Source organism: Pan troglodytes, chromosome 14, assembly GCF_028858775.2.
Source record: "Pan troglodytes isolate AG18354 chromosome 14, NHGRI_mPanTro3-v2.0_pri, whole genome shotgun sequence".
In the NCBI taxonomy this organism is placed as follows: Eukaryota; Metazoa; Chordata; class Mammalia; order Primates; family Hominidae; genus Pan; species Pan troglodytes.
Window position 1 is genome coordinate 40320876 of NC_072412.2, and position 19385 is coordinate 40340260.

General features: G+C 42.2%; 1 protein-coding gene and 1 long non-coding RNA gene across 8 annotated transcripts in view; one reads left to right on the forward strand and one right to left on the reverse strand.

Moving 5' to 3' along the window:
* Window positions 1-16132, forward strand: part of LOC129136723 (uncharacterized) — a 111034-nt gene extending 94902 nt beyond the window's left edge. Inside the window, exon 4 of the long non-coding RNA XR_010150665.1 lies at window positions 14600-16132. This is a non-coding gene — a long non-coding RNA (uncharacterized LOC129136723). The remainder of the gene's footprint in view (window positions 1-14599) is intronic.
* Window positions 1-19385, reverse strand: part of MTRF1 (mitochondrial translation release factor 1) — a 49764-nt gene that overhangs the window by 6429 nt on the left and 23950 nt on the right. For 5 of the 7 annotated variants that reach the window (XM_063792478.1, XM_063792479.1, XM_063792482.1 and 2 more), the window contains 3 exons: window positions 13377-13494; window positions 3660-3796; window positions 473-571 (listed from right to left, as the gene is read on the reverse strand). In XM_063792478.1, the coding sequence (XP_063648548.1) occupies window positions 473-571; window positions 3660-3796; window positions 13377-13494 (354 nt within the window). The remainder of the gene's footprint in view (window positions 1-472; window positions 572-3659; window positions 3797-13376; window positions 13495-19385) is intronic. The other 2 variants (XM_054664902.2, XM_063792484.1) reach the window with 1 other exon arrangement.

Below are 19385 nucleotides of genomic sequence, written 5' to 3' on the forward strand. Positions count from 1 at the left end.
CCCCAAGCTCCAGAAGAGTATGGAGCCTGGCCATGCCTTGATTTCAGCCTTGTGAGATCCTGAGAAGATAACTAAGCTCAGTTGTTCCTAGATTTCTGACCTACAGAAATCATGAGATAATACTTTAATCATGGGTACTGCTTTAAGTTGCTATATTTGTGGTAATTTGTTACCTGGCAATAGAAAACCAATACCCATGTATATATGCAGACTGAGTATACGTTCATGCATTGTGATTGCATAACGAAGAATTTGGAATTTAGGGAAGACCATTGTTTCAAAATGGCATAAAGTTCGTTTTTTTTTAACCAGCAAACTAATAAAAGTGTTTGTAAATTTTAGGGTGGCTTAATGATTTAAATTACTTGGTAATATTTTAGATATACTTGGTAATATCTACATATAGGTTCTAGAATTTGACTATATTTTCTTCTGAAATCAAAGGTAGGCAAAGCATACTCAGTAGTATTACCTTAATATCACGAACTTCATATGCTATCCTGTGGTCACTGACTCTATCCTGGGTGAAATTATATGTCCGAATTCGCTCTGACTGGGCTCTTGTTCCCACCTGTGCCATAACAAAAAGCAATTTGTATTTTACCTTTATAAATGTCTTCATTACAATGGAAAAAGCACTTGGCAAATGACCATTTCAACAATTTAGATACTTTCTAAAAGTCATATATACAAAATGACAAAGAAAAAGAATGGGCAGAACTTAATGTTTAATACTACAGGTTTGTAGAGCTCAGTTATAGAATAAGAAGGAATGTTTCTTTGATATTTCAAACTCCAAATCCTTAAAATCAAATTAATCATCTTTCCACTCCAATCAGTTCCTCCTCCTGGTTTCTATAAATGACAGTACCATGTATTCTCTTTTATCCAAGTAGAAAATTCTGACATTCTGCAATTTATCAAACATTTTGTGGGTCTGAGTTTACTATGCCAGGCTTTGACAAAGATGCACACGGGGGGAGAGACCATCTTCAATTCATCCCATTCTCCAACTGCCCATTTCCAATTGGTTTCATGGGTCTCTTATTATATCCTGCCCTTTCCATTTCTACTCTCACTCATGGACTCATTATGTTCACCTCCAATTCTGCAAAAATCTCCTGATTAATCTCCCATTTTTTTGCTCACATTGTGCTGCCCTGCTTACTCTTCCTACAGTACAGTTTTCTGATAAATTTTCTTTGGTTCCTTCTTGTCTACTGAGCAGACACAACTCAACTCAGCATTCAAGGTACTTTGTAACGTGGCCAATCTTCCCAATGTTATTTCTGAAAATTACGTTAATCTCCATAATGCCACTAATAATACTATGTCATTATTATGTGTGTGTCGGTTATCTCTGCTATAAAATATCATCTCAAGGGATGCCCTTCTCTAATACTCTCCTACCATTTCTGCCTTTCTGGCCCCAGCAATTGAAATACATTCTCTTCTTCCCTGAAATCCATTGTACTTGGAATGTTCTTCATGGCACACCACAGTTTGTCTCATGCTACAGTTATTTGCATTCTTCTTAGTCTGCTCATCTCCTCCACCTCCCCAACACCTGATATACACAGCACCCTGTCTCAATTGCTGTCACTTTTTAAAATAAGATATTTCTATAACTTATTGTCTTAAACCCTAAGGCAAGTGATATGAAACTAAACTCCTGACCATTAGAAGAATTTTTTTAAATTATGGATTCCTAAGCCCAACCTCAGATATAATGGATCAGAATTATGTATTTTGAGAACATCCCAGATCATCTCTTCTGACAATCAGCCAAGTTTGGAAACCACTGTCCCAAAGCACCATATTAATGGCCAGGACCTCACTCCAGATCAGTTACATCAGAATCTCTGGGGTGGGGCCTGGGCATCTACGAAAGCTTGTTAGGTGATCAGTGGAACCAGGATTGGGAATGTGGCATAATGCCTTCTGTATAAAAGCCAAGTGTATATCTTTGTTGAAGAAAAAAACTTCTAAGCCTTAGAAATCCCTATTAAAACATTTCAGGTAGGTGGATAAGTTATTCAAGAGGCAGTGACGTCTTTTTTGGCTCGTCAATCAGACTACTGAAGAAGACACATGAACAATTTGCATAAAGCCAATCTTGAATACCTATTTTAAAAATTAGTTTGTGGGCTGGGTGCAGTGGCTCACACCTATAATCCCAGCACTTCAGGAGGCTCAGGTGGGCAGATCACATGAGGCCAGGAGTTCGACACCAGCCTGGCCAACATGACAAAAACCCATCTCTGTAAAAAATACAAAAATGAACCAGGCATAGTGGTGCATGTCTGTAATCCCAGCCACTCGGGAAGCTGAGGCACAAGAATCGCTTGAACCCGGGAGGCAGAGGTTGCAGTGAGCCAAGATCGTGCCACTGCACTCTAGCCTGGGTGACAGAGAGAATCTGTCTCAAAAAAAAAACAAAACAAACAAAAAAAAACTCTGTGCAACGGCTGGTGCCAAAATGTTAAACGGCAAGTAAATCCAAATGTCTTTTTAAAATTCAAATGTGGCGGAGTTCATAGTGTCTGTGGTTATCACTTATTTACCAAGAAGTGATGGTGTGTACCCAGGGTATATTGTTTGCTTGTTAAAAACAAAAATAAGTTATGGTTTGTAAATGAGCATTCCTATCTGCAAGTGTATACACTGATGATGCGCTACAATCTGGGATTACCACTAATAGTGTTAATATTATTTATCCTGTCACTTTTATTACCTGCAAGTTAGCGTGTAGGTAAAGAAAGCTAGAAACGTGAAAGTGTGAAAAAGCTAGGACACATCTAGATGAAAAGTATAACTAATGCTTAGGTTTAGACAATTCATTATCCTAAAAGGCCACAAAATCTTCCAAATTTAAATTACTGTAGCATAGCCAGGTGTAATGGCACGTGCCTGTAATCCCAGCTACTCAGGAGGCTGAGGCAGGAGAATCGCTTGAACCAGGGAGGTAGAGGCTGCAGTGAGCCAAGATTACGCCACTGCACTCCAGCCTGGTGACAGAGCGAGACTCCGTCATTAAAAAAAAAAAAAAAAAAAAGAATTTAAATTATATATTAGGTTTACTTAAAATAATGACATTTATTCATTTTGCTTAGAATTCATCTATTTATCTATTTGAAAAAGTAACACTATACCATATATATTGTACAAAATTCAAAAAGTACCAAATGGTACATAATGAAAGATAAATTTCCTTTCTACCCCTTGTCCCTAGTCTCCATCAGTAGTATTCACTGTTCCCAGTTTTTTGCAGTGCCATTTGTATTTGATCTCACATAGAGTTATAGTACAAGCATAGGTTTTAATTTTTAGAAATAAAAAACGTTCTTAATTCTCAAAGAATTATTTGTCTTATAAACCATTTTCTTCTTAAGACAGTAATGATATAAACACAAGAGGGAAACAACTAAGAAATAATTTTTAGTTTATACATCTTACATTTACTAACTTGCAAACTGGTATGCCCAAGTTTAGCCATAACTCATCAGTTCATTTGTACTGAGTTACTGCTTATTTACAAAGGAGCACATTTCTCTATGCTCTAAAACATTCCCATTTAAGCAAGAACAAACACTGCATTCTCTACAGAAAATGACTTTTCTTTAAACAGTCACTAAATTATTATACCAAGTAAATCTTACCTGCAGTTTTCTAGCACTTTGTTGCTGACGCTTGTCTTTCTCAATAATCTGCTGGTAGAGTCTAGCTCTCAACACACGAAAGGCTATTTCTTTATTTTTTATCTGTGATCTTTCTTGTTGGCATTCTACTACTAGCCCTGAAAAATAACAGGGATCAGAAGGTAAACTGTAGCTTCCACCAAATTAAGATAGAACCAAGGAACAGTTAAATGAGACAGGTTAATCAGGAAAAGATCACAAAAGATACAAACATTTTAGGTTTAGCACACTTCAGAAACTAGCTGGGTTATGATTATAGCTGTAGTTGGCTCTTTAGATTCTGATATGTAAATGAGAACTCCGTATGAGCACCCAGAAAGCAGCAGCATCCACAGATGATTACCTGTCCCCGAGCTTGGCCTCTTCCTCCTAGCTCATCCGGGCATTTCTGCAGCTCAACAAACAGCAAACTACTGCTACTCCCTATACTGCGCTGCTCCATTCTCTGTCCAACTCAAGAAGAACTTGCCTTTTCCCCTTTCAGTCACAAATATACACAGAGCTGAGGTTTTAAAAATACCTTTATAATGGCTGGGCACAGTGGCTCACACCTGTAATCCGAGGATTTTGGGAAGGCAAGGCGGGTGGATCACAAGGTCAGGAGATCGAGACCATACTGGATAACACAGCGAAACCCCATCTCTAAAAACACAAAAAATTAGCCAGGCGTGGTGGCATGTGCCTGTAGTCCCAGCTACTTGGGAGGCTGAGGCAGGAGAATCGCTTGAACCTGGGAGGCGGAGGTTGCAATGAGCCGAGATTATGCCTGGCGACAGAGCGAGACTCCGTTAAAAACAAAAACAACAACAACAACAAAAACCAAAAAAAAAAAAAAAAAAGCCAATGAAAAGACGCTACTCAGAGTCTTTAAAAAGAAGAATTTATAGTGAATGTTTCTGAGTTTTCTGAGTTCTAAATTTCTAAGTTGTTCTGCGTAGTCTAAGTTAGCTGGGGTCCAGCTAATCAATACATCTAACCACACACAAGTTTTGGCTGGCCAGCTTCTGCATTTGGGTGGGTTTGGCCCACTGTGTAGTCCAGTTCCTGGTCCAAATCCAGCTCTGAAACGATCACTTCTTGAGGCTGTGTTGTTCTTAACTTTGCAGCTACCACTCTGAGGTCCGTGTCTAATCCTGCTCCTCAGTACATTAGAGGAGAAAGGGATTTTCTTTCTGAATCACAGAAACTAAAAACCAAAAGCCCCATTAGCTTAGCCTATCTGCACCGATACAGTGGTAAATATTTTGCTGGCGATGTAAAGAATTTCTATAAAGTTCTATTCTCTGAACTATGTTTTCTGCCTGTCTAAATAAGCTACAGTCACTACCTGCTAATACTTTTAGTAGGGCACTGAGGTTTCACCTCTACTAGTTTAATCACTTCCTGACTGCTTTACTGCGGCCATCTGGTTGGACTGGGGGCACTGGCTGGCCCTTATCTTCCAGGTATTTGTCTGGAGTTTCCTTGACTCTTGTATCCTTTTTGTACTACCCAAAAGAATATGAACATTTCCATTTTAAGATGGCCAGGCTTTCATGAGCTCTCCTCCACATTCCTCTTCTTGTCAGCTGATCTGTACTGATTTTTGCCTAAGCACCTGTATTATTCCTATCTACTCACTCAGGTTAGAACTTTTAGATCAAAACTATTACTTTCCAGCTCAGTAATTCCTAAGGGAATCACTTTATTATGTATTTTATTATAATGTACTTTCTATAGAGGAGTATTTAATAATGAGTACTCCCTTAAGAATAGAAGATGTAGAGGGAGGAAAGGTGTATTGAATAATAGAAGGGGGCTGGGCACGATGGCTCACACCGGCAACCCCAGCACTTTGGGAGGCAAAGGCGGGTGGATTATTTGAGGCCAGAAGTTCTGAGACCAGCCTGGGCAACACAGCAAGATTTCGTCTCTACTAAAAATACAAAAACTAGCCAGCGTGGTAGCTGCACCTATAGTCCCAGCTACTCAGGGGGCTGAGGTAGGAGGATGGCTTGAGCCAAGAGTTCGAGGTTACAGTCAGTGAGCTATGATCATGCCACTGCACTCTAGCCTGGACAACAGAGCAAGACCCAGTCTCAAAAGAAAGAAAGAAAGAAAAACAAAGAATTACAGAGGCCATCTTTTACTCACCAACTGGTAATAAACTAAAAAGCCCACTTTAATGCACAAAATATTCATTTGTCTTCATCCTTATCTTGGGATAAATTTTCCCAAGAAAGGTAATATTCCCCTGTATAAACATTTAACCATACCCCTATGAATAACTCTTCCAATGGTGGAAAATGAAATTATCTAGAAGCAGTGGTGAGAAAAAAAATAGGATTCTTCCATGACATGGAGAAAATAGAAGAATGAGCTATATAGTTCTCACTTTGAATTCTAGCAGGGACGGTTCCTAGTCTAAGGTCTTAGTATGGAAGAAAGAATGGGAGAAATGGAAGAAAGGCTGAGTTTTCCTTGAAGCAGATGCTGAAACCATGGCAATCCTCAAAATATGGAAGAAGTAGGCTGAAGAAATCACTTGGTCATAACTGCATGGCTTCATAAGGGTTAGGTCTTGACATGCCTTGCTTGCCTAAAGGGAAGGTTTGAGGGTAGGGCTTCAGGCCTCTTTGAAACCAAAGACTCAGATCTAAGTGGCTAAAAAATAATTGGCCCAAGGTAAGTCTGGCAGCACAATGATAAGTCACTTTCTTTTCCCTTTATTGTTAGTTGACATGTAATAATTGTACATATTTATGGGATATAGAGTGGTATTTCGATACAATGTGGAATGATCAAATCAGGGTAATTAGCACATCCATCACCTCAAAATTTATTTATCATTTGTGTTGTGAACATTCAAAATCTTCTAGCTTTCTGAAAATATGCAATAAATAAATCTATATTAACCATATTCATGCTATAGTGCTACAGAACACCAGGACTAATTCCTCCTATCCAGCTGTAATTCTGTATCCTTTACCCAACCTCTCTCTATCCTCCCCTCCCCCTTACCCTTCCTAGTCTCTAATAACCACAGTTCTACTCTCTGTAAGTCACTTTTTGTAAAGTCAGCAATTTATGGCTACATAGGGTGGTTTTACAACTTTAAGTTTTAAAGTATTCTGGTTTGTCAGAGTTTTGATCACCTTTTACCCAATTTTTTACCCATTTTAATTTTTAATTCAGCTTAAGCTAATTATTACTGTTCTGGACTGTGTATAATATAGAATGATATCCAACAATACAGGGTTTAGGTGAAACACATTAAGTATTCAACAATTTATGGATTGTTGAAATAAATTATGGCAAGTTACAAAAAGTATAACCTCAGGACGGGCATGGTGGCTCATGCCTGTAATCCCAGCACTTTGGGAGGCCGAGGTGGGCAGATCACTCTAGGTCAGGAGTTCGAGACCAGCCTGGCCAACATGGTGAAACTACGTCTCTACTAAAAATACAAAAATTAGCCAGGTGTGGTGGTGCACACCCATAGTCTCAGCTACCTGGGAGGCTGATGCAGGAGAATAGCTTGAACACTGGAGGCAGAGGTTGCAGTGAACCAAGGTTCACTGGCCACTGCATGCCAGCCTGAGTGACAGAGCTAGACTCCATCTAAGAAAAAAAAAAAAGTATAACTTCATTTTTGGGGAAAAAAATGGCATATTTTTATATGTACAGAAAAGAATTTGAAAGGATGTATACCAAAGATATATGCCAACAATGGTTACTGGGTTATTATTACGGATGTTTTATGTTCTTTTGCTCATGCATATATTCTTTTCTTTTTTTTTTTTGAGACGGAGTTTCACTCTTGTTGCCCAGGCTGGAGTGCAATGGCGTGATCTCAGTTCACTGCAACCTCTGCCTCCCAGGTTCAAGCGATTCTCCTGCCTCAGCCTCCCGAGGAGCTGGGATTACAGGCATGCACCACCAGGCCCAGCTAATTTTGTATTTTTAGTAGAGATGGGGTTTCTCCATGCTGGTCAGGCTGGTCTTGAACTCCCGACCTCAGGTGATCTGTCTGCCTTGGCCTCCCAAAGTGCTGGGATTACAGGCGTGAGCCACTGCACCGGGCCTTTTTTTTTTTTTTTTTTTTAACAGTTTCCTATGGAATAAAAATCAATAAAGGAAACTTAAGAGAAAGTATGAAATTATCCTATTGTTGGATATTTAGGTTGTTTTAACTTTTCATACAACAAACAATACAAGCAATCATAATCATGTCTGACTTCAAGATGGTTTCCCTTTTTTTTTTTTTGAGACTGAGTTTTGCTCTTGTTGCCCAGGCTGAAGTGCAATGGCATGATCTCGGCTCACTGCAACCTCTGCTTCCTGGGTTCAACTGATTCTCCTGCCTCAGCCTCCCCAGTAGCTGGGACTACAGGCATACACTACTACGCCCAGCTAATTTTTTTGTATTTTTAGTAGAGACAGGGTTTCACCATTTTGGCCAGGCTAGTCTCAAACTCCTGACCCTCAGGTGATCTGCCTGCCTCAGCCTCCCAAAGTGCTGGGATTACAGGCGTGAGCCACTGCACCTGGCCCCCACCCCCCTTTTTTTTAAAATCACACTACAACAAGAACAAAGAACAGAAACACAAACTCCATCTGAAATAAAACTAGGTGATATATATAATCCCCAAACATGATCTATTAAAGACAGAAAGTGGATGGAAGAATGGTAAATGACTTAGCAGCTGGAAGGAAGGTGAGACTTAATTCCCTGTAGAGGGAGATGCTGACCAGAAACTGGCCACTTTGCCCTGCTAAGTGCCAGAAAGGCTCAGAAATAGAGACACCAGGTATTTCAGAAGTCAGGCTTGAGGAGCTAGGGCTAAATACAGAAAGCCTATAATAACAAATAGATCCTCAAGTCTCCTTCCTCAATCTGCAGAAGGCAGGAGGTATATTTCTGGATAATTAAATCAGGAAAATTCCAGACCTGGGACTAGTTATAAGGGAGGGCAAGTGTGGAGTATGGGCGGGAAGACAAGAGGATTAAGTAAACAACTGCTATTGAAAGGTGAGACCCCTCTCCCTCCCCCTCCCCCTCCCTCCGGTCTCCCTCTCCCCACAGTCTCCCTCTCCCTCTCTTTCCACGGTCTCCCTCTGATGCCGAGCCGAAGCTGGACGGTACTGCTGCCATCTCGGCTCACTGCAACCTCCCTGCCTGATTCTCCTGCCTCAGCCTGCCGAGTGCCTGCGATTGCAGGCGCGCGCCACCACGCCTGACTGGTTTTCGTATTTTTTTGGTGGAGACGGGGTTTCGCTGTGTTGGCCGGGCTGGTCTCCAGCTCCTAACCGCGAGTGATCCGCCAGCCTCGGCCTCTCGAGGTGCCGGGATTGCAGACGGAGTCTCCTTCACTCAGTGCTCAATGGTGCCCAGGCTGGAGTGCAGTGGCGTGATCTCGGCTCACTACAACCTCCACCTCCCAGCAGCCTGCCTTGGCCTCCCAAAGTGCCGAGATTGCAGCCTCTGCCTGGCAGCCACCCCGTCTGGGAAGTGAGGAGCGTCTCTGCCTGGCCGCCCATCGTCTGGGATGTGAGGAGCCCCTCTGCCTGGCTGCCTAGTCTGGAAAGTGAGGAGCGTCTCTGCCTGGCCGCCATCCCATCTAGGAAGTGAGGAGCGCCTCTTCCCGGCCGCCATCCCATCTGGGAAGTGAGGAGCATCTCTGCCCGGCCGCCCATCGTCTGAGATGTGGGGAGCACCTCTGCCCTGCCGCCCCGTCTGGGATGTGAGGAGCGTCTCTGCCCGGCTGCCCCGTCTGAGAAGGGAGGAGACCCTCTGCTTGGCAACCGCCCCGTCTGAGAAGTGAGGAACCCCTCCACCCGGCAGCCGCCCGGTCTGAGAAGTGAGGAGGCCCTCCGCCCAGCAGCCACCCCGTCTGGGAAGTGAGGAGCGTCTCTGCCCGGCAGCCGCCCCATCCGGGAGGGAGGTGGGGGGGTCAGCCCTCCGCCCGGCCAGCCGCCCGGTCCAGGAGGGAGGTGGGGGGTCAGCCCCCGCCCGGCCAGCCGCCCCGTCCGGGAGGGAGGTGGGGGGGTCAGCCCCCCGCCCGGCCAGCCGCCCCGTCCGGGAGGTGAGGGGCGCCTCTGCCCGGCCGCCCCTACTGGGAAGTGAGGAGCCCCTCTGCCCAGCCAGCCGCCCCGTCTGGGAGGGAGGTGGGGGGGTCAGCCCCCCGCCCGGCCAGCCGCCCCGTCTGGGAGGGAGGTGGGGGGGGTCAGCACCTCGCCCGGCCAGCCACCCCGTCCGGGAGGTGAGGGGCGCCTCTGCCTGGCCGCCCCTACTGGGAAGTGAGGAGCCCCTCTGCCCGGCCAGCCGCCCCGTCCAAGAGGGAGGTGGGGGGGTCAGCCCCCCGCCCGGCCAGCTGCCCCACCCGGGAAGTGAGGGGCGCCTCTGCCTGGCCACCCCTACTGGGAAGTGAGGAGCCCCTCTGCCCAGCCAGCCGCCCCGTCCGGGAGGGAGGTGGGGGGGTCAGCCCCCCACCCGGCCAGCCGCGCCATCCGGGAGGGAGGTGGGGGGGTCAGTCGCCCGCCCGGCCAGCTGCCCCGTCTGGGAGGTGAGGGGCGCCTCTGCCCGGCCGCCCCTACTGGGAAGTGAGGAGCCCCTCTGCCCAGCCAGCCGCCCCGTCCGGGAGGGAGGTGGGGGGGGTCAGCCCCCCGCCTGGCCAGCTGCCCCGTCTGGGAGGTGAGGGGCGCCTCTGCCCGGCCGCCCCTACTGGGAAGTGAGGAGCCCCTCTGCCCGGCCACCACCCCGTCTGGGAGGTGTACCCAACAGCTCATTGAGAATGGACCATGATGACAATGGTGGTTTTGTGGAATAGAAAGGGGGGAAAGGTGGGGAAAAGATTGAGAAATCGGATGGTTGCCCTGTCTGTGTAGAAAGAGGTAGACATGAGAGACTTTTCATTTTGTTCTGTACTAAGAAAAATTCTTCTGCCTTGGGATCCTGTAGATCTGTGACCTTACCCCCAACCCTGTGCTCTCTGAAACATGTGCTGTATCCACTCAGGGTTGAATGGATTAAGGGCGGTGCAAGATGTGCTTTGTTAAACAGATGCTTGAAGGCAGCATGCTCCTTAAGAGTCATTACCACTCCCTAATCTCAAGTACCCAGGGACACAAACACTGCGGAAGGCCGCAGGGTCCTCTGCCTAGGAAAACCAGAGACCTTTGTTCACTTGTTTATCTGCTGACCTTCCCTCCACTATTGTCCTGTGACCCTGCCAAATCCCCCTCTGCGAGAAACACCCAAGAATGATCAATAAAAAAAAAAAAAAAGAAAAGAAAAAAAAAAAAAAGAAAGGTGAGACCTTGACCTTACTCTCAGCTGTATCCTGGAAGATCCTTCTCAGGAGAAAACAAACTCACAAGAGAAAAGGTCTACAGATATAGACATCTGGGGGTCCCTAATAAAAAAGCTGATTAATCCTCTAACTGCTCCACAGTGGAACTCACTAATGGGTATGTGGATAAGTGCACTCAGAGCTTCAGAACCTGGCTCTTAAATATGTACAGACAGCCAAGAATTCCTAGAAATTTCCAACATGAAAGTAAGAATGGGCTGAGTGTGGTGGCTCATGTCTGTTATCCCAACACTTTGGGATGCTGAGGCAGGCAGATCACTTGAGCCGAGGAGTTGGAGACCAGCTTGGGCAATGTGGAGAAACCTGGTGTCTACCAAAAAAAAAAAAAAAAAAAGCAAAAATTAGCCAGGCATGGTGGCAAGCGCCTGTAGTTCCAGCTACCAGGAAGCTGGGATGGGGGAGTGGTGCTGAGGTGGGAGGGTCACCTGAGCCTGGGAAAGTCACAGCTGCAGTGAGCTGTGATCACACCACTGTACTCCAGCCTGGGCAACAGGCCAAGGCCTTGTCTCAAAAAGAAAAAAAAGAAAAGTAAAGCAAGAACGAAACAAAAATAAACTCAGAAGAAACAGAGACACTGCAGAAAGCAGAAGAGAACTTCAAGGAAACTAAAATTAATATCCTTCAGTAATAAAAAAAGAAATAAGTATCAACAAAATAAGAAAAGGATGCTATGAGAAAACAATTCTGAGAACAAGAAAGAGCTCTCAAAAGTTAAAAAAATAATTTTTTTACAATCAGAAAAAAGGGTAGGAAAAAGAACTAAAAAACAAAGTGACAGACAATATGAGGAAAAAACAAATTCAAGAGGTCTAACATCTAACTAATAGAAATCCCAGGAAGAATAAATAAAATGTTATGCAAGAAAGTATTGAAGAAAGTATTTCAGAGCTGAAAGGCATGAGTCTCTAAACTGAAAGCAACAAATACAAGGAATGAAAAAGACTTTTCAATGTTCTAAGGGGAAATTATTTCCATGAAATGATCGATGAAGTGTGAAGTTAGAATAAAGCTATTTTCAGATCTACAAAGCCTTGAAATATTTACATGTCACAAATCTTTTCTCAGGAAGCCACTTAAAGATGAGCTTTGTTAAAATGACAGAGTAACAAAGAGAAAAGATGATATAGAACCCAAGAAACGGGAGGATCCAACACAGAACAGAGATGAAAGGAACTCCCCAACTGCTGATGACCAGGACAACCCCTGTGCAATGTCCTGGGGAGCAGCTGGTCCACACTGAAGCAAGATGATGGAGTGCTCTGTCATGGAGTCTCCAGAGAGCACTGGAGTGACTTCATTTTACACAACTTTTGGAAGATGTAAGCAGACTCAGAGTCAAAGAAAAGTAGGCAAATGAAAAATCAATGAGGTAATTATTAACTCTAGGAAATGAAATCACAGGACTGTATACTAATGGGCTCAGCGTCAAACACTATCTGTTCATTATATGAACACAGTGAAAATTAATTTTGCCAAAAGATAAATATTTGGAAGAAGAAAAGGTATATAAGAAGGGCAAAATTCTCATCTACCACATTAAGATGTAAATATATAATCTTTATAGTTGGTCAGAAGAGCAATATTTGCCTATTATTTAGAAATACTGAGGTAATTACCAGAAGAAATAGCTAAAAGAGGTTCATTTGTTTGTTTTTTGCAGCTAGAGAAGTGAGTTAAAAGAATTTAAAGTGGTTGTCTTTAGGAAATGGGAACTGAGAGTAGAGGAAGTAGGAAGAGGGTGGGAACAAGTCCAGAGAGCTGTTGGTTTTTTTGTTATAGGACTTTGCCATTAGACTTTTAAAGCCATATACATGAAATGTAAAAATTAATTTAAAAAAATTAAGGAGTTAAATAAAATTTTAATTTGAAAAACGGTAGGAATATTTAAAATCACATTACGGACAGCAAAACTACCTCAGAGTATACCAAAATTACCAATACTCAAAATAAAAGCATTAGTGCAGCAAAGCCTAATGGAGTTAGCTGTCATGCTACAAGGTGACAGAATATCCACGGTGGTGGACTGTGCAAGGCTGCTTCTGTGTTTCATCTGTATTTAGGCTGGGGCACCTCTGTTTGCTCACTCCCATCCAGCATACCTGGGAAGCTTCCCTGAATAGGTCTGCTCACCGTCTGCATCTTTTCAGAAAGGAATCTTTCCAAACAGAAGGGAAATATGAACACAATAGCCATCCTGATCCACAACCCCGGTGACATTTTTAAAGAGCTGTGCAAGGAACCAGACACTCACATAGGACTATTTCCTTCCAAATGCTGAGTCAGATGGAAAAAGGGTTGAAAGTACAAAGCCAAGGGGCTTGCTTACCTGTGGGGATGTGGACAAGTCTGACGGCACTATCAGTTTTATTAACATGCTGCCCTCCTGCTCCTTTGGCTCGAAATGTATCTATTCGCAAATCCTTGGGGTCCAATTTCACATCCACCTAGAACAGAAGGCATGGCATAATTCTACACTCCGTGAATACTTTAATATAAAATCGATTCCAAGATTTTTCAAATAAACTGTATTGTTTTAAGATAAATTATAGCCTTTAGACTAAGAGAAGTAACTTATACCAAAGAAAGGGCAATAAACTCCCCATTCCAATGGGATGCTATTTTTTGTTTGTTTGAGACAGGGTCTCCCTCTGTTGCCTAGGCTGGAGTATAGTGGCACAATCATAGCTCACTGTAACCTCAAACTCCTGGGCTTAAGTGATCCTCCTGCCTCAGCCTCCTGAGTAGCTAGGACTACCGGTGCGCACTACCGTGCCATGTTAATTTTAAAAATTTCTCGTACAGATGGGGTCTTGCTATTTTGCCCAGGCTGGTCTTGAACTCCTGGCCTCAAGGGATCCTCCCACCTTGGACTTCCTGAATGCTGAGATTACAGACATGAGCCACCACACCTGGCCCTGGGATTCCATTTTTAAGCACTGATTTAGGATGTTACGAGATCACTGAGTTTTCAATCTTTCAAAAGTTTCATCATTCATCATCCCAAAGTTACATGTAAGAAAACCCCAAAAATATATAAAATACACACATATATACTATATATTGTTGATTCTCATTATTGTCAGAATGTCTATTTGCAAATTTGCCTACTCACTAAAATTTATTTGTATCCACAAATCAACACCCGAGGCACTTCCACAGTCATTTGCAGACATGCATAGGGCAGTGAAAAATATGAGTTGCTCCACATTTGCCCATTGCCAGCTGAAGTAGGACAAGGTAACACTCTGCCTTCTTGTGGCAGCTCTCCTACAGAGATGACCAGAGAATGGAGGTGTAGGGGGCAGAGCAGAGCAGTGCTCTGGTTCTGGGGCCAATTTGGACTGGGTTTGAATCTGAACTCTAGCACCTTTTAGTGGAGCAGCATCAGGCAAGTCACCTGACACTCCTGAGCCTCGTTTTCTCTTTTGTAAAGTATAGAGAATCTACCAGGATGGGTTATTTTTAGAATTTAAGATTATAATCTATGTGAGCTCAGTGTGTGTTTGTGTGTGTGTATGAATTTAGCTAATTTTTTTTTTTTTGAGACAGGGTCTCACTCTGTTCCCCAGGCTGGAGTGCAATGGTGCAATCATAGCTCACTGCCACCTTGAACTCCTGGACTTAAGCAATCTTCCTGCCTCAACCTCCTGAGTAGCTGGGACCACAGGTGTGTGCCACCACGCTCAGCTAGATTTAGCTAATATTGAACCATTGTTCCTAACACTGATTTAACAAATACTGAACCATTACTGCCAAGTGGTTCAGAATCTACTAAATTAGTGTTTGCTGCAACTTTACAGAACATAACTACTGGGAATAATGAAAATCAACTTCATTCATGCATGTGTGTGTTTATTAGTGATTGAAAGGTGGCTCCCAAAAAGATATGTTCATATTCTAATTCATGGAACCTTATTTGGAAAAAGGTTCTTTGCAGATGTAATTAAGATGAAATTATCCTGGATTATCAGGATAGGCCCTAAATCCAATGACAAGTGTCCTTATAACAAACAACTAGAGAAGACAGTAAAGGAGAAGACCATGTGAATTTGAAGAGTGGTATCGTTTCAAGCCGAGGAACACCTGGAGCAACCAGAAGCTGGAAGATGCAAGGGAAGATTCTCCCCAGAGCCTTCAGAGAGGCACAACTCTGCTGACACCTTGATTTTGGACTTCTGGCTGCTAGAACTGTGAAATAATAAGTTACTGCTATTTGAAGCCACTAAGTTTGTGGTAATTTGTTACAGCAGCCTTTGGAAACTTATACACAGACACAGACACACACACACAAACACACACACACAAATAGTTAACGAATATGTTTTTATTTTGTTTGTTTTTTGTTTTTTTTTTGAGACAGAGTCTTGCTTTGTTGCCCAGGCTGGAATGCAGTGGCGTGATCTCAGAATTCACTGCAACCTCTGACTCCCAGGGTTCAAGAGTTTGGAAACTTATACACAGACACAGACAGACAGACACACACACACAGTTAACAAATATTTTTGTTTTTTTTTTTTTTGTTTTTTTTTGGAGACAGAGTCTTGCTTTATTGCCCAGGCTGGAGTGCAGTGGCGTGACCTCAGAATTCACTGCAACCTCTGACTCCCAGGTTCAAGGATTCTCCTGCCTCAGCCTCCTGAGTAGCTGGGATTATAGGTGTGTGCCATCACTACCAGCTACTTTTTGTATTTTTAGTAGAGATGGAGTTTCACCGTGTTGGCCAGGCTGGTCTCGAACTCCTGATCTCGTGATCCATCCACCTTGGCCTCCCAAAGTGCTGGATTACAGGCATGAGCCACTGCACCCGGCCTGCAACAAATATGCTATTTTTTAGGGGACAGCTAACATTTTATTCCACATTCATCATTTATTAGTGTGAATGACAGAAAGCAAATGTGACTTTTCTCTTTGAAAAGTAACTAGTAACTGGGTCAAGGCTGGAATCTAATATACTGTTTAGCTGATTGTTCTTTTGTATGTTTCCTCTCAAATGACTGCAACACAGTGAAGAAAAAGATTATACAGCTTTTGTTAATATATGTTAGTTGGCTGCCTTAAGACATCAATAAATACTGAAGAGATAAGAGTGACTTACCATTTCATGTGGCTATAGTATATTAAGTAGTTACATAGAAAATGTGTGGATATCATATGTCACATTCTCCCAAATGTTACAGAAATGATCTAATGACTTTTGGGGAACTCTGGATACAGAAATGGTGACTTAGGGCAGATAAAGCATTTTAAATGTCAGTTAAGAGAACATAACCTTGTACTTTTAGAATAGTGAAATGCCACTAAATGAGTTTAATTTTCAAGAATATGAAAACAGGCCCGGCGCTGTGGCTCACGCCTGTAATCTCAGCACTTCGGGAGGCCAAGGCAGGCAGATCACTTGAGCTCAGGAGGTTCAAGACCAGCCTGAGCAACATGGCGAAACCTTGTCGCTACAAAAAATATAAAAATTAGCCGGGCATTGTGGCACACACCTGTAGTCCCAGCTATTCAAAAGGCTGAGATGGGAGAATCACTTGAGCCTGGGAGGCAGAGGTTGCAGTAAGCCAAGATGGGGCCACTGCACTCTAGCCTGGGTGACAGAGTGAGAATCTGTCTCGAAAAAAAAAAAAAAAAGAATATGACAATAAAAACAGGGTAAGTGTGAATGGGGTAGAAGAAATAAGGATTGAAGCAAGATAACTCTATGGTTTTGCTTTTTTAACCATGTAAATGTTTAATATATAAAAATATAATTAAGTAAAAGAGAAAAGAAAAATCAAATCCTAAAATGAAATAAAAACAGAAATAAATGAACCAAAATATTTATCACAATAACATAATCACACAGAAAAAAATTATTTCAGATGATCTTTGAGCATAGTGCTCACATTATGCATTCTTTTTTTTTTTGAAACAGAGTCTCATTCTGTCGCCCAGGCTGGAATACAATGGCATGATCTCAGCTCACTGCAACCTCCGCCTCATGGGCTCAAGCAATTCTCCTGCCTCAGCCTCCTGAGTAGCTGGGACTACAGGCACGCGCCACCACGCCTGGCTAATTTTTTCATATTTTTAGTAGAGACAGGGTTTCACCATGTTGGCCAGGCTGGTCTTGAACTCCTGACCTCAAATGATCCCGTCTGCTTTGGCCTCCCAAAGTGCTGGGATTACAGGCGTGAGCCACCACACCCAGCCTGACTATACATTCTTGGTAGAATATATTCTAAGGGAAAAAATCTTAAACATTACTCAGTAGTTTACTATTAGTAATGTCAATATTGTAATTTTGAAACTATTTTATATATAGTATATAATAAACCAAATAAACAATATTAAAGTGATTATGAAACGAGATTTCTTATATTAATGGAGAGATGTAAACACAAAATGCAAGAAGTTGAGGGGTGACAAAAATTTCTGTAATGTTAAATTTGAATTGGTAGTAACAATATGAAACTTTGATTTCAAAACATGTATTTCCTGGCTATAGCCACTGAAAGAGTCTAGAAGTAACGACACTAATGATAATGAACAGACCTACTATCTAGATCTTGATTTCTGGATACATTCCCCACTAAAATGAACCAGGCTGACTCTAAGTCTGAGGCAGGATAGTACAAAATGGGCCTGGGAATCTAACTGTGTCAGAAAGCATAGATGCACTCAAATGATGGTATCATTTCAAAAGGACAAAAGGGGTACCCTAAAAGGCTACTATAGACCAAATCTGGGACTATTTGAACGTAAAGAAGAATAGTAACTATAAATAAGTGAATTAAAACATGAATCCATGAGTCTATATTGAGGTTAATACGTGAAACTTGATACATGAGTTTATAATGAAATCATATACAGAAAAAGAATGCAAGAAAGTGTGGGGTAGGAGGTGAGAAGGTAGTAGGGAGGAAAGTTCTTTACAGAAGAATGCTAGTTAATAAATGTGGAAGGAATGACGGAATTAGAAAATCACCATCTTGCAACTCCAAAGTAAAGAACTGATTCAGGCAAGGATCACCAATGGATGTTAAAACTATGGATGAAAGGTAATTAGGAACAGGATATATGTACCCTAGAAATTACTTAGTAATTACAAAGGGAGAAATATACTTTTACAATGGAGATATTTCTGTGGTCACCATCTTCACTAACTACTAAAACTAAGGTACACTAAAAGTGAGACAATCTAGTATTATGTGTCTTCTGATAAGATGCAACATGACTATAACTGCACCTATGAAGTATTCTCGCTCAAAATGTGTAACCTGCACAGAATGGAACATGTAGATATAACTTTCAACATAATACAGAGGATAAAGGAACAAGTTAAAGAGTACCACAAGGAACAGTCAGAGGAATCCAGAATGTGGGACATTCTTCAAGACAAATGGTCTAGACTTTTCAAGAAGTCATTATCACTAAAAAATAAAGTTGGGAGACTGTTCTAAACTTAAAGAAACATAGGAACTAATTGTAATGTGTGAAACTTGACAGGATCCTGGATAAAAATAAAAAAATCACTATACCCAGGTATAGTGGCATGCCTGTAGTCCTAGCTACTCAGGAGGTTAAGGCAGGAGGATCACCTTGAGCCCAGGAGTTCAAGTTCAGCCTGAGCAACACAGCGAGACCTTGCCTCCAAAAATAGATAAATAAATAGCTATAAAAAAATTGGGGGCTGATTAGGGAAACTGTTAAATGTACTAGATATTAGATATTATACAATTATGGTTAGTTTTCATAGGTAATGGTAGTGTGCTTATATAGGAGAATGCCCTAAGAGATGTATGTGAAAGATTTGGAAGGTAAGGTCTCATGGTGTCTGCTGTATCTTTTATAGTTCATTTAAATAAATGTATACACATATATATAGGAATCAAGCAAATGTGAGAAAATGTAAACAACTGACCTCAGGTGAAGGTTATAAAATTTTCATTGTGGTATCCTTTAAATTTTCTGTATGTTTAAAAAAAAAAGGTTAGGGAAAAGAAAAGTATAGAGCAGATGGCTGTATTCAATTAAAAAGATAGATACATGGTCCCCATACTGATATTATACAACTGACCTTGAAATATTATCTCTGGAATTCATTTTCTTTCTTAAGATAAAATTTAGGCAGCAACATTAAATGAACTTTTTTTTGAAAATAAGTGACTTCTATTTAAAAGCAAACAAAACATCTTGGTCAATGATAAGAGGGGCAACTTTGCCTAGGGGAGAGTTAAACATTTCCCATTAGAGACTATAAAGTCCAATCTGTAGCCATGAAAAGAACAGATTTCGGCTGGGTGCGGTGGCTCACACCTGTAATCGCACCACTTTGGAAGGGCGAGACAGGCGG